Here is an 18,545-nt window from a genome sequence, read left to right on the forward strand (position 1 = left end):
GTTTTGACACATATTATATAAATATTAGTAATATTATATATATATTAGTATTATTGTAAGTAACAAATCAGTAAAAACAATGCAAAACTAGTACGACGCCACACAATTATTTACATATTCCAATAGCATAGCCTCATTACTGATCTGAGGTTGGAAATCTGTTGGGTTGGTACTTCTGAACTTCACGAAGAAATTGACAAAAATTAGAACATGCTCTAATTCGTCAAGAACTTGATGAATAAATTCATGAAGTTATTTGACAGCAGATTTGATGCAATACACTTGTCCAATTTCTTGATGGAGCGACTTCATGAATTAATTGATCAATAAATTGTCAATGTAAAACAGCTATTAGAAAATAGTTGTGATTTTAGTAATTGAAACGTGACTAGTGTTTATATATGTATTTTGATTAAACTTTTAAGGTGTGAAATGGTTAGACAGTGCAGAATTTGTAAGAAATTGGATTATAAACATCCACATCTATCCTTCCACAGGTAAGCGTGCTTGAATTGGACTTTGGAATGTACATGCAACTCTGGCCGTTGTCGTGCTTGTAGGTAACTTTTATTTGAATAACGGTAAAATTTTATAAAACTGACTTTTGGTATTTTTTTAAAATTTTTGCTGAGATAGTAAGAAAACAATAATATGAACCATGTTTGGTCATTAAAATCAAAGGAAAATGCTGCACCACAAATAAGTTACAGACATTATTTATATTTAATATATTTATAGGTATTTCAATGTTATCCCTTATACCCAACATTACAAATTTTAATCATTCATCATTTTCATTTTCCTCTACGACAAAAACCTTTTCAAAAATATATTTACAATTTTACTAAATACACGAGCATAAAAACTGAATAAATACTGCAGCAAAAATATGGTGGTGGGTTCACTTATACATAAAAATACCGAAGATGCAATCAACTGAAAGTTGCATTCATTCAACCATATTGATGTTCTTCTTTGGGAATATATTTTTATGTCTCACTGAAAGTTTGCCTCAGTATTCTAAAAGTGAAATGTGAATGTTTTTAGGATGCCTGGGTATGTTGCAACAAGAAAGAAATGGTTACAGTTATTGGGATTCCCAGAATAATTTATAAAAATATTACCTCCTGTAAATACAGGGGGTGATAGTACGACAAAAATTAAGAAATTTTTGTCTTATGATCTATATGTCTATCTCCTCTTGTTTTCGAGATACAGAGCGATAATACAATTTTTTAAATAAAATTTTCACGAAAATTCCAAACGGTGCGAAATATTTTTATGAAATTTGCCAATCCGGTGTTTTTGAGGATGCCAAATACGCTGGTCTAATTACTTTTTGGATATTTCATAGAGGGCGCTAGTTATGCTACATTCCTATTACATTTTAAGTTCTAATTTTTTTAATAATTAATTAATTAGTCATTACTAACTACAGTTACTAACAATCACTAAAATTTTGATATAAGTTAATTAGAGTTTAAAATATTACTAAGAACGTATGCGTTGTTTGTGAGACATCCATCAATAAGTTTTGACATAAACCTACTTTGAGAAAAGTCACTTATTTTATACACTGTAAGAGTTCAATTGAAAGTCTTTTTTCTCGAAAATCGTCCACATTAGGAAGTTCTAACAAGAGTACATACATTATTTTTAAAAAATAAAATTGTACATTGGAATTTGGAGCCCCAATGGTAAAAAACCTAACATTAAAAATATGTATATGCGCATGCTTAAAAACCCCGGAATAGCAAATTTCATAAAAATATTTCGCACCGTTTAGAAATTTTCGTGAAAATTCTATTTAAAAAATTTTAGTAATTCTTATTTTTTGTCGTACTATCACCCCCTGTATTTACGGGACGTCTTTCTGAAACACCCTGTATATATATTATAAAAATACTGAGTAGCTGTTGAAATATAGGACTATAAAATATTTTATTTTGACCCTTCCAAAACGTACGACAGTGGAGATGTAATCGCGCGCATCAGTTGGATGAAAATAAAGCCCTCTGCTTTCCCCTTGCCTAGCTTCATCCAACATATGAGACAGACTGTGACATGCCTAGTCCCCTTTATTTAAATGTCCTTGCCCCTAGTGCATTGGCTGGCGACGCCCTAGCTCCCGAGCTTCTTTGGAAAAGATCGGTAGAGAACGCAATGCTACCGCGACCAGCTCGGGAACGTCTAGTGCGAATGCATACATTAGAAAACGTGGGAAGCTCACTTCGAACCGCTCGCAGATAACCGCCAGTTGTTGGTCTTCAGGACGAATACAAAGGGATTCTCGGTTGGTTCGTTGACGTTGATTTGGGTGGTTCGGAAGTGTGTACGCCCGTTAGTCTCGCAACAAACAAAGATAAACACGTTGAAAGAACATTAATTGAAAGTTACGAAATGTCAAAGCTACAAATAACGAAGATTCATTTCTTCGTAGATTGCATGGTGCCACCATCGCCGACGTTTATCTTCAATCAATACGTCTATTAAAATAAATGCAGCACTGGTAAGCATTTCTTTTGGTACCGACATCGCGAGCTCTCTGCAAACACTGCGGATCTAGAAGTTCGCGAGAAGCAAGAAGTGTATACACAACGCGACGATCTGATACAGTAACTGTTGCAGTTACAGTTACAGCTCGTCAATGAGTACCCGGCTTTAAATGTTGCGATATTCTGACAATAATAGAAATATTTAAGAAGTAAAAAGACTCTAGGTAACCTTTTAATCTCTTATTTTACCTTAATATCCAATTTTTCATGTTTGAATTCCGGACATGAATCGTATTCTTTTTCTTGTTCTTGGGGGGGGCGTATCATCTCAGTTATGGCTATGTTCAGCACAACTCTCAAGTGGTAGGAATTTATCAAAGCTAGTTGCAACATGATTCCGACAATAAATCTTTGAGGTATTGTAACTTCTGAAACAGATACTCACAGATTTTTGTATTTAAACCATCTATTTTTGAACTACTTACTGCCGTAAACGCAGGATAATGGCTTGAAAGGCATTTTCGATCACCTTCGTTGGTCTGGAAATTGGAAAATATAGCGCCAATTTGACAAGAGACTGAATATTATTATTGCATGTCAAATCTTAATTGTGGTTACCTTGGTTATGATTTTTTTCTAATTGATTTATACAGTACGCGCCTAAAGTATGGAATAAATTCAGTGGAACCGAAACAAATTTTTTTTGGGAAAAATCCTTGAACAGATCGATTTTTAATTTAAAAAATACATATTTTAGCATAAAAGGCGATTTTCAACCGTCATTTGTTTTCGAGTAATGACGTCATCGACATTTTTTTAAATAGCAACCCCCTATTTTTTTTCTTGATTCTGAAAGATCGTTTCATTGTCGATCCGATAGTATTAAAATATTGCCATCTTACATAGGAAAGTTTTCGAGTAAAAGACGATTGAATGTTAGAAAACCCAAATCAATTAAAATAAAGCAAAAACGTTATCAAATTTAGTTTTTCAAAATACCTGAAGTTTTTTATGGATCACGTAGGTGTAAATCTTTACAAAGTGTCACTGTCATACCAACTTTCTAAGTATTGTAAGCGATATAAAAATTATTGTTGAATTTAAAGTATTATGACATATTTAACTGTCACACAAAGAATTGAAATTTTAATTCTTATCGGATGCGGGGATAAGACTAGAACGCAGCAGGAAGTTTGCGATTTATTTAATGAAAAACATCCAGATCGCCGTATCAGCCAATCAACAGTCAGTAAGATAGAATCTAAATTTAGAGAAACTGGCAATGTTGTAGATATTCCAAAACCTGGACGTCCAAGCGTTAGTGAAGATCACAAACAGAACATTTTGATAAGTATGGTAGATAATCCTCATAATACTTCACGATTGGTTGCATTAAACAATGAAATTAGTCAGACCACAGTGCTACGTATCCTGAGGCAGGAAAAATATCATCCCTACAAAATTCAACTTGTGCAGGAACTCAATGAAGACGATCCCGACCGCCGCTTACACTTTTGTGAAATTATGATGGATTTATGTCAAGTAAATAGAGATTTACACCGGCAAATACTTTTTTCAGACGAGGCCACGTTTTGTCTCAATGGTACAGTGAACCGTCAAACTTGCAGGTATTGGAGTCGGGAAAATCCTCATTGGATGGCAGAGACACATACCCAACACCCACAGAAATTAAATGTGTGGGCTGGAATAGTTGACAACAGAATAGTAGGGCCTTTCTTCTTTGAAGGAACCCTTACAGGAGAAAGATATTTAGAGTTTTTACAAAATGACCTTGTTCCAGCGCTTGCAGTAATTTTTCCTAACGATAATGACCCTGATATTCCTGATGACACCATATGGTTTCAGCAAGACGGTGCACCTCCGCACTATGCGCGCCCTGTTCGAGATTTTCTGGACAATTGTTTTCCTAGGAGGTGGATCGGCAGACGAGGACCGATAGAATGGCCCGCGAGATCCCCAGATCTTACACCCCTGGACTATTTCTTATGGGGCTACTTAAAGTCCAAAGTGTACGTTAATAGACCACATAATTTAGAAGAACTCCAAAATTGTATTATAGATGAAATACACAGAGTTACCCCAGAAATAATTCATAATGTGCAAGAAGAATTTCTACACAGACTTGCGTATTGTCAAGAAGTCGGTGGGTGGCAATTCGAACACTTAATTTAGGTAGAAAACTTAATGAATTGTATTTGCTTGACATAGGAATTGTTATTTTTTTAATGAATAAAATTTACGTTTTCTAACATTCAATCGTCATTTACTCGAAAACTTTCCTATGTAAGATGGCAACATTTTAATACTGTCGGATCGACAATGAAACGATCTTTCAGAATCAAGAAAAAAATAGGGGGTTGCTGTTTAAGAAAAATGTCGATGACGTCATTACTCGAAAAGAAATGACGGTTGAAAATGGCCGTTTATGCTAAAATATGTATTTTTTAAATTAAAAATCGACCTGTTCGAGGATTTTTCCCAAAAAAAATTTGTTTCGGTTTTACTGAATTTATTCCATACTTTAGGCGCGTACTGTATAAGTATTGTGAAATGAATGTACAGGGAGGGGAGAGGAAATGTAGTCCTTAAAAAAAAACATCATGTAGAGTAAATACAGCACTGCATAATTGCCCGAACCATCTAGCCGGCAGCAGCAGAGAAAATCAGTGAATTCCTCCTGAATTTTCCTGATTTTTTTTTTAATTCCAGTTATAATTGGTCTTTATATTTAGTCCAGTCACTGAAGACGAAAATAAAGTAAAGGCTCCCAATTTTTTCGGATAGCATGAATTTTCCTGAAAATTTGCATACAAGCTCATGCAACTTTTCAGCCACCCAAAAAACCCTTATGGAAGACCTACTCCTCATAAAAAATCCTACCCCTTATAGAAAAATTTCCTAAAAATTATATACGAATATGATGATATAATTTTTATTTTTTAAATTTCTTGAATTTATTCTTAATATTTTTTTATTAAATTTATATCAAATAAAAAAAAATTATATACATTATAAATGGATACGTTTGTGTATGTATATTATTAAAATACTTACTCAAATCAGTTCAGGTGCTCCAAAATACACAAAGATGATAGTAATTTACCCGCGCCGAAAATTTTAGTTATAAAAAAAACCATTTTGTAGGGTATTTAAGCACTTTAAGATCTGTGATTTGCAGTTTTTTTGAGCCCTTCGTTTTTTAGACTTGTAAGCTAAAAGGCTCAGAAAATGCAGTCTTGGAACTTAGTTTTGAGCTTCTAACTCAGTCAAATTTTGTCCTACAAAAATTTAAAAAAGCAAATTGTTCAGTAAGAAAAAACCTACAATTTCTTATTCTATCATTTTTTTTATAACTTTGTTAGTTTTTGAAATATTTTGAAAATGGCGATTTTTTTAAAAATTGAAAAATGTTATTCAAAGTAAATGAAAAATGTTTTAAATTTAGGCTTCTAAAATCGTTCAAATTCCCAGGATCTACTGTTAATACATAAATAAAGTCAATTGCAGAAGGAATACGTTTAATTTTTTTTCCGTCAAGTCATTAATTTTAATACCGATTTTTTTGTCTCAATAAAATGATTGACTAGATTAGTCAATCATTTTATTTTGATTGTAACTTCATTAGTTTTCTTGCTAACGACTTCTACCAACACTCAATTTAAAGGTCTTGTCAAGCACTTTAATAGGTATTATATAAGTTTTCCTCGAAAAACCTTTAATTTTTCCGCTACAGGACGTTGAACGTTTCGATTATAGCTATCTTCGAAATTGACTTCAACTTCTGGGAGTTATAACTCGGGTTCTACACCATTTACAAAAATAAAAAAAGCAATCTCTTTGCTATTTAATTACCTTCATTTTTGCTTATGATAATTTTTTTGACAAAACTTGTAGTTTTTGAAATATTTGCGAAAAGTGGCTCAAAAACATGCATTTTTTGGGCTAAAAACGAACATGTTTAGGCGCAAATAACTCAAAAAGTATTGACTGTACAAAAAATTCTTATAGAACATTGTTTGCTTATAATTCGACCCTCTATCGAATCGTGAAGTTATTTATAATAAAAAAATTCCCACCTTACAGAAGGAGTGGCATCCACCCCTAGGGTAAAAGCACACATCGGCACTATATAACATTTGTTTCTTGGGCTATTCTCTACTACAGTTCAATTTTCACGTCAATACATTCCATCCGAAAAAATTGGAATTTATAACAAACGGGTAGTTATGGATCTACAGAGCCTTTATACAAGGCAAAATGGCAATAATTTAAAACGTTATACGTACTAGCCATGTACCGTTCTTGGTTAATGAACAAGGTATCAGTGTCGACGTTCGATCGCAGTCGTTGATGGGTCGGCAGAGGTCCTTAGCCAAATTCGCCTGAGTTTGAGCAATTGGATTGTCTGTCTCTTTGGATTGTCGCCGACTGGAGCTGATGATTGACGTGGTACTTTGGTTTTGTCTTGCGGTTTCCCTGTTCGAATTCCGTAATATTCGGAAAACTCTTCAACTTCCGAAATTCCAAACAAATGAACGTATTTTTCAAAAAAGGCGGCTGCTCTGTCGACAGCATCGGCCCTTCGTAGTGGTTGGAGGCAACTTCACGGTTCCTATTGGAACGTTGAGCAAAAATTTGAGATACGGTCGTAACTTTGGAATACGACATTGTGTACAAGTACAGAGAGATTTGACAGCTTTAGAATGACAGGTTCAAAGCTCATAAACCCAGTTACTGTATAAAACTAAAATATTTTGATTCTATATTTTATATAAAATTTCCCTGTGCATGATTTTGAAAACTGGCAGTTCTTTGGTACACTGCCATAAGTGATTACTTTTCACGCGGATAGCAGTTCTCAAAATGTGCATGAACCGATTTAAAAAAATGGATATCTGCGTAAGTGTTTGTAATTTTGAAAAATAACTTTCTTTGTCTTCATTTACATCGCAAATGGTACTAGCAATTAAAATATATGATTAACATGAAATTATACCATTTTCCCTTAATTTATGTTGTCTATTTGCCTATAAAATAAAACATTTTTCCTGGAAAATGTATCAAATGTACCTGGAAAACCTAGAAATAGCTGGGAAATCTTTGGTGTATATCCTGTATAAAATAAAATATAGAATTACTTCAACGTTTTATTGGCCAAGAATGAAGACACTTAGTCCAAATGTCCATATACAGGGTGTATTTAAAAGATCACGAAAAAACTTCTATAACAAAGAAAATACTTATTTGTTGGAATTAAATTCCAGTAACTGCATACCTTATAAAGTATTTATTATCATACAGTCATAATTATAATATTAACAATTTATTACATAAAACTTAAAATATTACAAAAACCTCGCCGTAATCAACAAAAGTAGACTGATGAAGAAAGAGGCCGAAACGGTGGAACCAGCTGATTTTAATGTGGTCGTTTCGTGCGAAGGCGAATCCTCGGGTTCATGATTGCAACCGTCTTCAGAGCAGGTCACGCAACTTTCGCTGAAGTCGATTTTGGCGGTTGCCGAGTTGACAGTTCTTATATTCTGTAGAAATATCTGACATTCCTTTCCTCCTAAGTTGAGATAGCAGGTTTTCAACGTAGTTGTAGTTGCTGGCAAGGAAGAGTCTAAAAGAGATACAGTTCTATTAAAGTTTATGAAAGATGACATGAAGAAACAATTAAGTATATGAACAAGCCAGTAGGATAGAAAATATCAAGACATAAATAATAATAAATAAAGCAGTGGAAGAAGAGGTTACAATTGTAAGGAAAGAAGTAGAAGATACGAAGAAAGAATTTGGAAAGGTTAGAATAAGGCGTGACTGTACTGTCAAATCTATGCGTTTCACCAAAATCCGTCAAAATTCAACCTCCAGCTTATGATGGTATCTTTTTGGAAAACCTACATGGAACAGTTCGATGTCGCAATAAAAGTGCAGCACTTAGAAAAATGAGATTTGGTGAAGATTCACTCAAAGAACAAATGAGAGTTTACAACAGTATGAGGCCGATAGGTCCGTTTAGTTCACTTGGCCTATCCACCAACCCTGCTTTATAGAGCTAGCTAGAACAGATCAAGCTTCTTTAAAATGGTTATTCCAGTTTAAGAACCTGGAAATTTAGTTACAAATTTTACAAAAGTACGAGTATAACTTTACTATTGAAAAGGACAACTTCATAGAAACGCAGATCCAGCATTAGCGATTATTAATTGGAAGGAACATGGGACTCGACTAAAATGGACAGAAATATCGTACAAATCATCGACGTTAAAAGGTTATTGGGCAATTTTGGACCCACTCATCTTAAGAAATGCGTTACTGAAGAGGCAGTGGAAAACTCCAGATAGCAATGTACGAAAGATTGTGCTTCCAAGAAATAGAGTCAACGAAGTGCTGAAAGAAGTTCATGGTGGAGTAGGTGGAGGACAATTCGGCGTAAATAAGACTTTGGATAAAGGAAGGTTCTACTTGCCAGGAAGCCGAATAGAGTAGAAGATTGGTGTCGTCGGTGTTCTGTCTGTTCCAGCAACAAAGGACCTGAAATTGGAAGCCCAGGCCTGATAACGATGGACTACTTCAGTAAATAGCCAGAAGTATATCCCATCCCAAATCAAGAGGCAGTGATGGTAGGAGCAGTTCTCATTGAGAACCAGATTAGGCGTTCCAGGAGAACTGCATTCGGATCAAGGGCGAAATTTTGAATCGGATATGTTCCAAAGAGTATGTCAATTGATGAATATCAGAAAGACCAAAACACCTTTGCATCTACAATGTGACAGCATGATGGAGAGACTGAATTTTCCTATTAGCTTATCGCTTAGCAGTCTATTAGACTACCTGAAGAAGGCCAGCTAGCATAGTATTTAGTAGAGAATTGGGACTACCTATTGACATTGTATTGCCCACCTAGAAGGTCGAGTTAACACACCGAAAGACTACCTATTCGAGTTAACTAAAAGGATTGATGCCATCAATGACGAAGTCCGCCAGAAAATTAAATTTGAAGAGCCAACAGCAGTGGGTTCCAAGCAAAAGGAAGAGAGGAAAATTTACGCTCTGGAACTTCTGGAAAGGTCCATATATGGCAAGCAAGAGGAACAACAACGTGATCTGCAGGATCCAGAGAGGGCTCAGAGCGAAAATGAAAGTTGTTTGGATTGTTTGGCCCAATAATGAACCTGTCGGAGAGGGATCTGATTGCTGATAAGGGTGATCACCTTTTAGAGGAGGGCAGTGTATCGAAAATTAACCAATTGTACTTTGTTTATAAATTTCTTTATTCATTTCAAGATGTTTCTAATGTTCTTAGAAGCTTAGATATTCTTCGATACTGTTTTTAGAAACCTATGGAAATTTCGAGAAAAGAAAAATATATAAACGGCAGCGTCAATGTGCGGAGAGTTTTTTTGAAAACTAAGTTGTAATTTTGTTATAGTGTAAACGTCAAAGTTATTAAAGTTTGTAATTTATTATATTGTACAATAATTGTGCTAAATAAAAGAAATTTGATACAATATACACAAAAACAGCTACTACAGAAAGATCTGGCCTTCTTGCCAAAATAATTTATAAATATTAATAGAACAAAATTAAATATAAAGAATACAAAACTTAAAAAATTACATATTGAAACAACAGTGCCAAAATTGTTGCATATGACTGGATTAATGTGAATTATTTTGTAGTAAAACGGGCAAATATTGGTTAAGTAGTTTTCGAACAAGAAATTACCTTGGTATGAATATTTGGCGGCTAAACAGACAGCTGGATCCTGGCACTTTTGTAGGGTTGCTTTTCCATTACAAGGATCATCTTTGCTAGCTGAGGACATTGTAATGTTGCAGTGGTAGCATTCTAAGCAGTTACCTAAAAGTAAAACATTTAAACAGTTATAAAAGTGAATCAGTAGATTGTATAAATAAAAAACGCGTATTAAAGTAACTGCTATATTTTGTTATTTTAAAATTATTAGTATATATAACTGCAATGTTTGCAAGTGCTTCTCCTATACGAATTGCCTGAAAGATAACATGCTGGGTCGATTATTATTGTTATCTGGAATTAAATATTACAATGTTATGAAATATTCAAATTAAAAATTATAAACATAACTTTTATTATGTAATTCGTGTTCAAGGTAAAAAAAATAAAAATTTGTGATGATGACATCATATACGGCATTGCTGTTTTTAGACCTTCTTGGTGTTTTCACCATATAAAATTGTTTTAATTTTAAATGTCAATTAATTAGTTTTTTTCATCCTTAACTACAGAGTAACCTCGACAACAATGCGTATACTATAATTGTCGCGATAAACAGTTCCCGAAACAAAAGATTTTGTCAATGCAGTTTTTCTCGCATACAAAATGTGATTAGAAATGATTCGTCAAAACAGGAGAAGGATTCTTTTGTTACTTATCAATTAATTCAGTACAATTATATCATAAACCCTGAAAATAAATTAGTGGACATTTTATTGTACTTTATGACGGGGAAGGGTATTAGAATGATAATATCAAAAAACTGACTCGAAAGGAGTGACGGTAAGTTGGCAAATAAGTGACAAAATTACGTGTTTATTCACTTTTTACTGCCCATGAAAATCTAGACGACCTAGTTATTGTATGATATAGGCAATTAAATTACCTGCAATTTAAGGTGCTTAGAGTCATTTTTCACCAGTTTATTAACTGTAAAATAAAGGTACAACGCGGAAAAATCTGTTTTCGAAAATTGTGCATTATTGCAAAAACCAATAGATGTTGATGATCAATCCAATGACCAACATGTGTGCCAAAAGCTGATTCGATTGACCGTGAAATTTCGTTCGCTTTTTTTGCAACTAAGTGTTTAATTATTAAGCTTTAATTTTAGAAGTTAATATGATAATATGATAACAAAATATAGACATGGAATCGAGTATAAAATATAATCTTACATTCTTTAGAAACTGGTAAAAAAAGAGTAGAAGTTTGTACATATATTTTTTATTGATCTGTGTTATCTTTATCTACATATTTTTTAATATGTTATTAATTAACAAATAATAATTATCAATTTTTTACTGCCCTGTATTTAACATTAACATTTTGAAATAAAGCATAAAAATAATGTCACAATTATGTATATGTGGTAGATACCTCCGTCCTATATAAATTTTTGCATATAATTATTTTAATATCTACCTAGTTCTGTTTAAAATATGCTAACATGAAACTTGTTCTGACTTTTATTTTGAGAAAAATGTTTCGGGCAAAACATTTCATGTTTTTAATTTTTGAGTAATAAAAAATCAAAATTTTGATATTTTGGATGATTCATGTAGCGGCTATAGATGAACTTTTGCTTTTTTGACATGTTGACACTCTGTCTAATACATTTGTTTGCAAAGAATCCAGTGGCGTACTTATTTTTTAAATACGCTAATATAACCTTAACTAAGTTACATGTTACAATGAGATCGATGTTTGGCTATGGCCTAGTTAAATAGGGGGCTGCGCTGTTTTGGAAAAAAAGTGAATATATCATGTTATGCCAGGAATCCACAAAATAAAAATCGAATTTGGTACAACTTGTAAATGAAGAAAAAAAATTTTAATCTGTAAAATTTTTTCTAATGCAAATAGTAACGATTGTAGTAACTTATTTTTGTTTGTCTTTCAGAACTTGCCAGATATAATAATATTATTCATAATCAACGAATTTAGATCGGGTAAACGATGTGGTCGATCTAATCTATACAGGGTGTTTCAAAAAACGTTCCGCTAATTTCTAGGGTAAATAGAATATTAAAAAATAATGTTAGTTTGGTTAATAAACATGTGTTCACAAATGCCTCCTTCAGAAGATACAGCTCTGTAAAAGGGGCCCCAAAAATTATTTTTTTTAATTATCTCTGAGACGGTTTAAGATAACTAAATGAAATTTAGACCACAAATAGGTTTGATTAGGTCTTAAAAGTTACTGCTGACAAACTTTTAATATTTTGTACAGGACCGCCCCTGGAGGGGGGGGGGGTGCCACTTATTTTGCCCCCAAACTTTTTTTACGGGGACATTTTTAATATTTTGGTAAAAAAATAATATTTTGGTAAAAAAATAATATTTTTTTAACAATTTGCCATAAAAAAGGTACTTTTGCTTAAAGCCAAAAAAAATTACCGGTTTTGGAGTTATTTGAGGTTTTAGTAAGTAATGCTGACCGAATTAATAAAATTAAAATAATGATAATAAATAAACGCAGGGATTAATGGCTGCTTCAGAAACAACAAGTATAAATTAGAGCAAATTATTTTGAGCTTAAAAGAGGTGCANATCTATCACATTTGTAAGTTGAGCCAAGAATTCATTTATAAATTCTTGAGGTATAATACATATTCGATTCTATAAAACTTTTACCACCCTGTATCTCGAAAAGCAAACCTTGTGACACAACGGTTTATGAAGCAAACTACACTTACGAAGTAACAAAAGGTAAATATAATATTTTATTTAAAACAGCAAAAACGAAACAAAAAATCAGTTCTCTGTAACTAAAAAAAAACAACCTTTCAAGCGTTTTTCAATCAAATTTCAACAAACTAAAAACCCGTGCTAAAAAAGACAATATTTTGCAAATTTACTTAAAGAAAGATCTTCAGAGTCCTTGTCTGAGTCTTTTGAGTATGAATTTTCTGAGCCTGGTCTTCCGAGCACATATCTGATGTTTCTTCTTGCGTAAGCGTTTTTCATTAAAATAATTTGTAATGGTTATTAAATATATTTATTTGTATTGGTGATTAGAATCATCTATATCTTGGATTTTAACATTGGACCTTAGATTCAGCATACCATAATGTTTGGAAAACAGTTCCTTAAGAACATTTATTCAAACATATTTTTTTTTCTAATAAAGCTCTCCCGGAATTTCTCTAAACACAGTTGTCGTCTTTTATTGAAATTTTTTCCGAATATTACATTCTTTTTAATTAAGTTAGACAAAAAGACGTCATAGAAGATGTTAAATATTGGATCATTTATTGAGAACCAGAATTATTACTAATTCAACTTACGTAATAACTAATTCTAAAAATAAATTTACTATAAGTGACTTAATTTGTCCATTTTATTGTACACAGGATACTGAGACAAACATCTATAAATGTCCATAAAGACCTTTGTGCACTTTTAGTTTCAACAGTTTACAAACGATGCACTTTTAAGTCACAAACCAATTTCCACAAGCACACAAAATTAGAACAACTATTTATTGATTGAACAAGATTCTCTTTAGATATGCCCGTTAGTATACTCACCTACGCTTAAAGCACAACAAAGCACCAAGACACTGGCACACAACGAAAAACCATCAAGATGCATATTTGCTAAATATGTAACAAAACAATCTTCGCAGTTATTTGCTATACCGGTTCACAAAACAACACTGTAAATATGATCGGTTGGATAGTTGACGATACACTGAAAGTTTCAATAATAATATGCCTTCGTCATTGTCAGGGACGTCTACAACCAGTGGGGTCCTCAGACGTTTTATTTGTAATCTTCTATATGATATAGGCATCTCTTAAATCGACGTATACAAATGTGATACTCTTGCTTAGATTTAACCTTAACAAAATAAACAAAAATGTTCTATCCAACATGGGTCGTAAACTTGGATATTTTTTAGATAAATGTGGAAAGTTGAAAATCAAAGTTTACACTATAAAAAAAATTATAGTATTACCTAAAACTGTTTTGATTTGAAAAGAGGATAATACATAATAACTATCCTGCAACATATCATTTTATAGCAATAAGACGATACTGAGTAACGTGGTTATTGGAGTTATCGGTTATGGGATTATATGGTTAGGGTGTTCGGAAATAGTGGTACTTCACTTTGAGGGTAGGTTTGTCGAATCAAAATAAGACAAAAATTTCATGTAAACATTGGTCCGCAAATCCACCTTACGGGAAGTAGACGCGTTGATGACTTTAAATAAATGGATTTTTGCCAATAACTTTTATCTGCTTTGAAGGAGAGGGATAACTTTTGAACGATAGCTGCGTACTTTGAAACGAATCAGAATATTTTGCATTTAAAAAAGATATATAGTCTACTTTGTGTGCAGTTATTATAAAGACTGACTAGCTATTTTCTATACTTTGTATTTCTGATATTATTATTATTATTTTTATTTCGGTGTGTCCTGACTACGGCCCTGTTCTTTTTATGTCGGAAATCACATCGCACCACGCATCGTTGAGATAGAGATGCAGTGGCGAATATTTCTCTGATTTAGAAAGTAACGATATTTAATATAATCGACTGAACTTTGATTTCTTTTTTCTTTTGTTTAGGTGTACTGTCACATATAAAAAGATAAAAAAAATATCGAATAAGCCCTAGAGCCAAATTGATATTCATAAAAAAATTGGTCACATCTACAGCAGTAAGTGGTGTTGGTCATACTGTATCTACTTGTGATTATATGTTTCTATTAGAATTACGTATTTTTTGTTTTACTTTTTTCAGTCTTTGTTACTGTCAAACAATCAATATTGGAATATTTTAGTTAAATTAATTTTTGATTTGTAAAAAGGTGTAATAATTAAAATAATTAGTGGTTGCCAAAGGCTGAGCTTACCGAAAGAAAACTGTTTTATTTAATTTGTTATTAGATATGGACTATTTCTTGGAGACATTTAAAAAAAATAAAGGAATTATTTCACATCTGATTTGACGAAGATTATATAAATAGTAGAACATTATTTCTGTACCAAATTGTTTTCTGGGCATTTATCAAATGTCCAATTAACGTACAACTTTGTCGGGTTTCGGGTATTAAAGAAGATAAATGTATTAATTATAGTAACTCCTTGAACTTGAAAGGCATTTGAGTGGACGAAATTACTTTTGATTAAAGTTTATGTGGAAAGAATAGACACCGTTTCGTAGCCATTGACAAAATTCGTAGTTTATATCAAAATCTACTTCGGTGAAAGTGAATTGCGTTTTAAGTTTTTAAAATACTTTGAAAAATGTACAGGGTGTACAAACGGGCAAATATCAACTATTTACGATAATAATTTAAAATATTTTTTTATTTTTAACTTCTAAGTACCCCAAAGAAACTCAAGAGTGTGATTTTTCTTTCATTGTGATTTTGCATAATCTTTTATACATTTTTTTAAACTGAAAATATTTTTTTCGCAAAAATCCTGACTTAAATTTTGGGGTAAATAACTTTGGAGGGGTAAAAGAATGTCATTGTTGGGTCGTTGTACCGGGTAGGAAAGTACCGATGGTCTATCTGAAGTTACGTGAGAGCGATAAAGTAAGCCATAGAAATCCAATTAAAACATTTCCAAATACTTGGAAAAATTTATTTCTTGATTTTCATTTCAAAGAATTCTATATTTATTATGTTTTATGTATAACTATGCTGACCTTGTTTGACAAACGTAATTTTATGATTATGACCATTCATATTCATCCACATCACGTTGATCAATAGTGTCATGTGTTTCATTTAATAATTCATAGGCGCCGACTTTTAAAACTTTTGTCAGTTGCTCGGTTGCCTTATAAGCATTTTTTTAACAGATAACATTAAAAAGCAAGAAAATTGAGTCGTCATATAAGGTAAAAGATTTAAAATACGTATTTCTCCAAATTAGATTTTATGAAAAACTTTTTAAAAAATATATCGAAATTAATTAAACTTGTCAAAATAAATAAACTTTAGTACTGTTTCGATACAAATTTCAAAAATTTAACAATCTTAATAATTTTAACAAAAAATAATGGAATAACAAGTGAAAATATAAATATATGTACTATGTAGACGTAAAAGTAGGTAGCACAGAAATATACTATTCTAACAAAACTGATAATAATTCTTGCGGGTGCTCCGCACCCGACAAATACGGAGCACCCGAGAAGTCGGCGCCTATGTCTAATATTACGTTGATATCCTCAATACCAGCATTATTGATTTCAGAATCGTTTTCTTAGTCTTGCTCTGTATTTGTTTCTTTATCTGTAAATATACATATAAATGTAATAATTTATTAATGGCTAAATAATTGCTTAGAAGTTACAGTACTTAGGACCCATTGGGTCTCTTGTATTTCCTCCTGTTAGGAGATCAATCCATCTGAGCCGTTATCCAACGTATTAAAGAGAAAACGGTGGTGACGTGTGAATTTTTCGAAACCGAGCTAATACAATGCGACTGCCGTTCTTGGGTGAAAATTTGAAATAGGTATTTGGAATTATTCAATTTTCGTGGCTGAAAACATACATAAGTATTGTATTTTCGAAACCAAGAGAGTTGCACTAACCAGATTTGGACAGGACATAGCTGATACAATGCGAAACATCGCCTTAATATTAAAAATGTTGTCAGCGCCGTTCTTGGTTTTGAAAATTCGAAATATTTAGAAATATTCAGTTTTCGTGGCTGAAAACATACATAGGTATTAAATTTTCGAAACCAAGAGAGTTGCATCAACCAAATTTGGAGAGGGCATAGTTAATACAATGCGAAACATCGTCTTAATGTTAAAAATGTCGTAACTGCCATTCTTGGGTGAAAATTCGAAATATTTGGAATTATTAAATTTACGTGGCTGAAAACATACATAGAGGTATTGTATTTTCGAAACCGAGAGAGTTGCAGTAACCAAAGGACAGGACATAGGTAATACAATGCGAAACATCGCCTTAATAAAAAAACACGCAATCGGCGACTTATAGATATAATATTTCAAAATCTAAGCACTTTTTCTTTTACTAGAGTTGCATGCATATCCATTGCCCACTGATAGAATATAGAATAAATTCTACATCCTGCACATTCCTTCCTTTTTGATCCCTCTGTGAACTCGTTAATTACATCCATGTCATTGCTGGTAGTTTGCTCCTGCCTCTTGATGAGTACTCTGTAGGGTCTGTAGAACGCAAACAGTGTCTGCCTGCAGAAGGGCAGGTCTTCCTAACGACCCCATTCCATAGGCGACTCCACATTTTAAATCCGGTTTGAAATGGCTGATAATCACATCTCCAAACATGTGCAATATATGCGGTTCGTCTATCGACATTTTTTGCATTGGTTTGGGACATTTCGTCATCCTCATTTAATTTATTGGTTTTCATTAAAACAGCTACACGAGCCTCATTGATGTCGTCTATCTTTTTCAGCCCACACATGCGGCATACAAATTCTTCGATAACTGTAGTAACTGCTGATAAATCGCCAGTGTTTAAATCGCAATGCTTTCAAAGGTATGTAGGTATGTATATTTATCACAGTTTTTCGAGTTCGTTCGAGGCAGTTCATTGTATAAATGCATAACATAAAAAAACAACTTCATAATTGTCGTTCGACAATTTAGAACAACAATCGTCTTTCAAGCAGATAAAGATGCAACGTAGTAGTCGCTCACTCGCCTCATGCCGGGCCCAAGTTCATAGGCATGGAGACTATACAAGGAGCCCGAACTAGTCATGGGTAACACCGTGTTGAATGGCGCTTTTGTGTTGACACCTCTCTGGGTGTCATGGGTGCTGAAACAGCCCGCGTGACACCATGACACTTAATAACACCCAAGATGGCAGAAATTGCGGATTGCGAGTTACTAAACTGCGCACGGTGTTACGAGTCACCATCCTGATTCTCGATGGGATGGGGATTATATTATGACACCGCGGAAGCGCGATTATGGGAGTTAAGGGGCCACAGAGTCCCCGATTTAATATTTTTTCCAAAACTTATTTATTACGTATATAACACTTGTGAGTAAAACAATTTAATACTCAAAATATACCTAGGTATTTTAATTATTAAAACTCAAGTCGTTTAAAATATCTATATATTTACATAAAACACGAGTAAAAATAAATATCTTTGATAAAAAAAACATACCGCAAAATTAAAAAAACATAAAACTAAAACTGAAACATTAAAAAAATACTGATAGCTATGGTTTCGTAAATAAAACAAAATAATCAAAAATAAATTACAAAAATTGGACTAATTA

At 32.9% G+C, this 18,545-nt stretch overlaps 2 protein-coding genes across 2 annotated transcripts in view; both read right to left on the bottom strand.

Moving 5' to 3' along the window:
- The window catches only part of LOC108910476 (putative inorganic phosphate cotransporter), a 25,001-nt gene extending 21,987 nt beyond the window's left edge, over positions 1 to 3,014 (bottom strand). The window contains exons 1-2 of the mRNA XM_018715076.1: positions 2,981 to 3,014; positions 2,745 to 2,923 (exon numbers count right to left, since the gene is read on the bottom strand). Coding sequence (XP_018570592.1) covers positions 2,745 to 2,923; positions 2,981 to 3,014 — 213 coding nt within the window. The remainder of the gene's footprint in view (positions 1 to 2,744; positions 2,924 to 2,980) is intronic.
- Positions 3,015 to 7,645: 4,631 nt separating this feature from the next.
- LOC108910479 lies at positions 7,646 to 13,989 on the bottom strand. The gene is made up of 3 exons (XM_018715079.2): positions 13,814 to 13,989; positions 10,251 to 10,385; positions 7,646 to 8,142 (listed from the first exon to the last, which is right to left on the bottom strand). Exons 1-3 carry the CDS (start codon positions 13,875 to 13,877, stop codon positions 7,862 to 7,864), a joined length of 480 nt encoding a protein of 159 aa, XP_018570595.1. The 5' UTR covers positions 13,878 to 13,989; the 3' UTR covers positions 7,646 to 7,861.
- Between the last annotated feature and the right edge of the window lie 4,556 nt (positions 13,990 to 18,545).

This window comes from Anoplophora glabripennis, unplaced genomic scaffold (genome assembly GCF_000390285.2).
Source record: "Anoplophora glabripennis isolate ALB-LARVAE unplaced genomic scaffold, Agla_2.0 scaffold509, whole genome shotgun sequence".
In the NCBI taxonomy this organism is placed as follows: Eukaryota; Metazoa; Arthropoda; class Insecta; order Coleoptera; family Cerambycidae; genus Anoplophora; species Anoplophora glabripennis.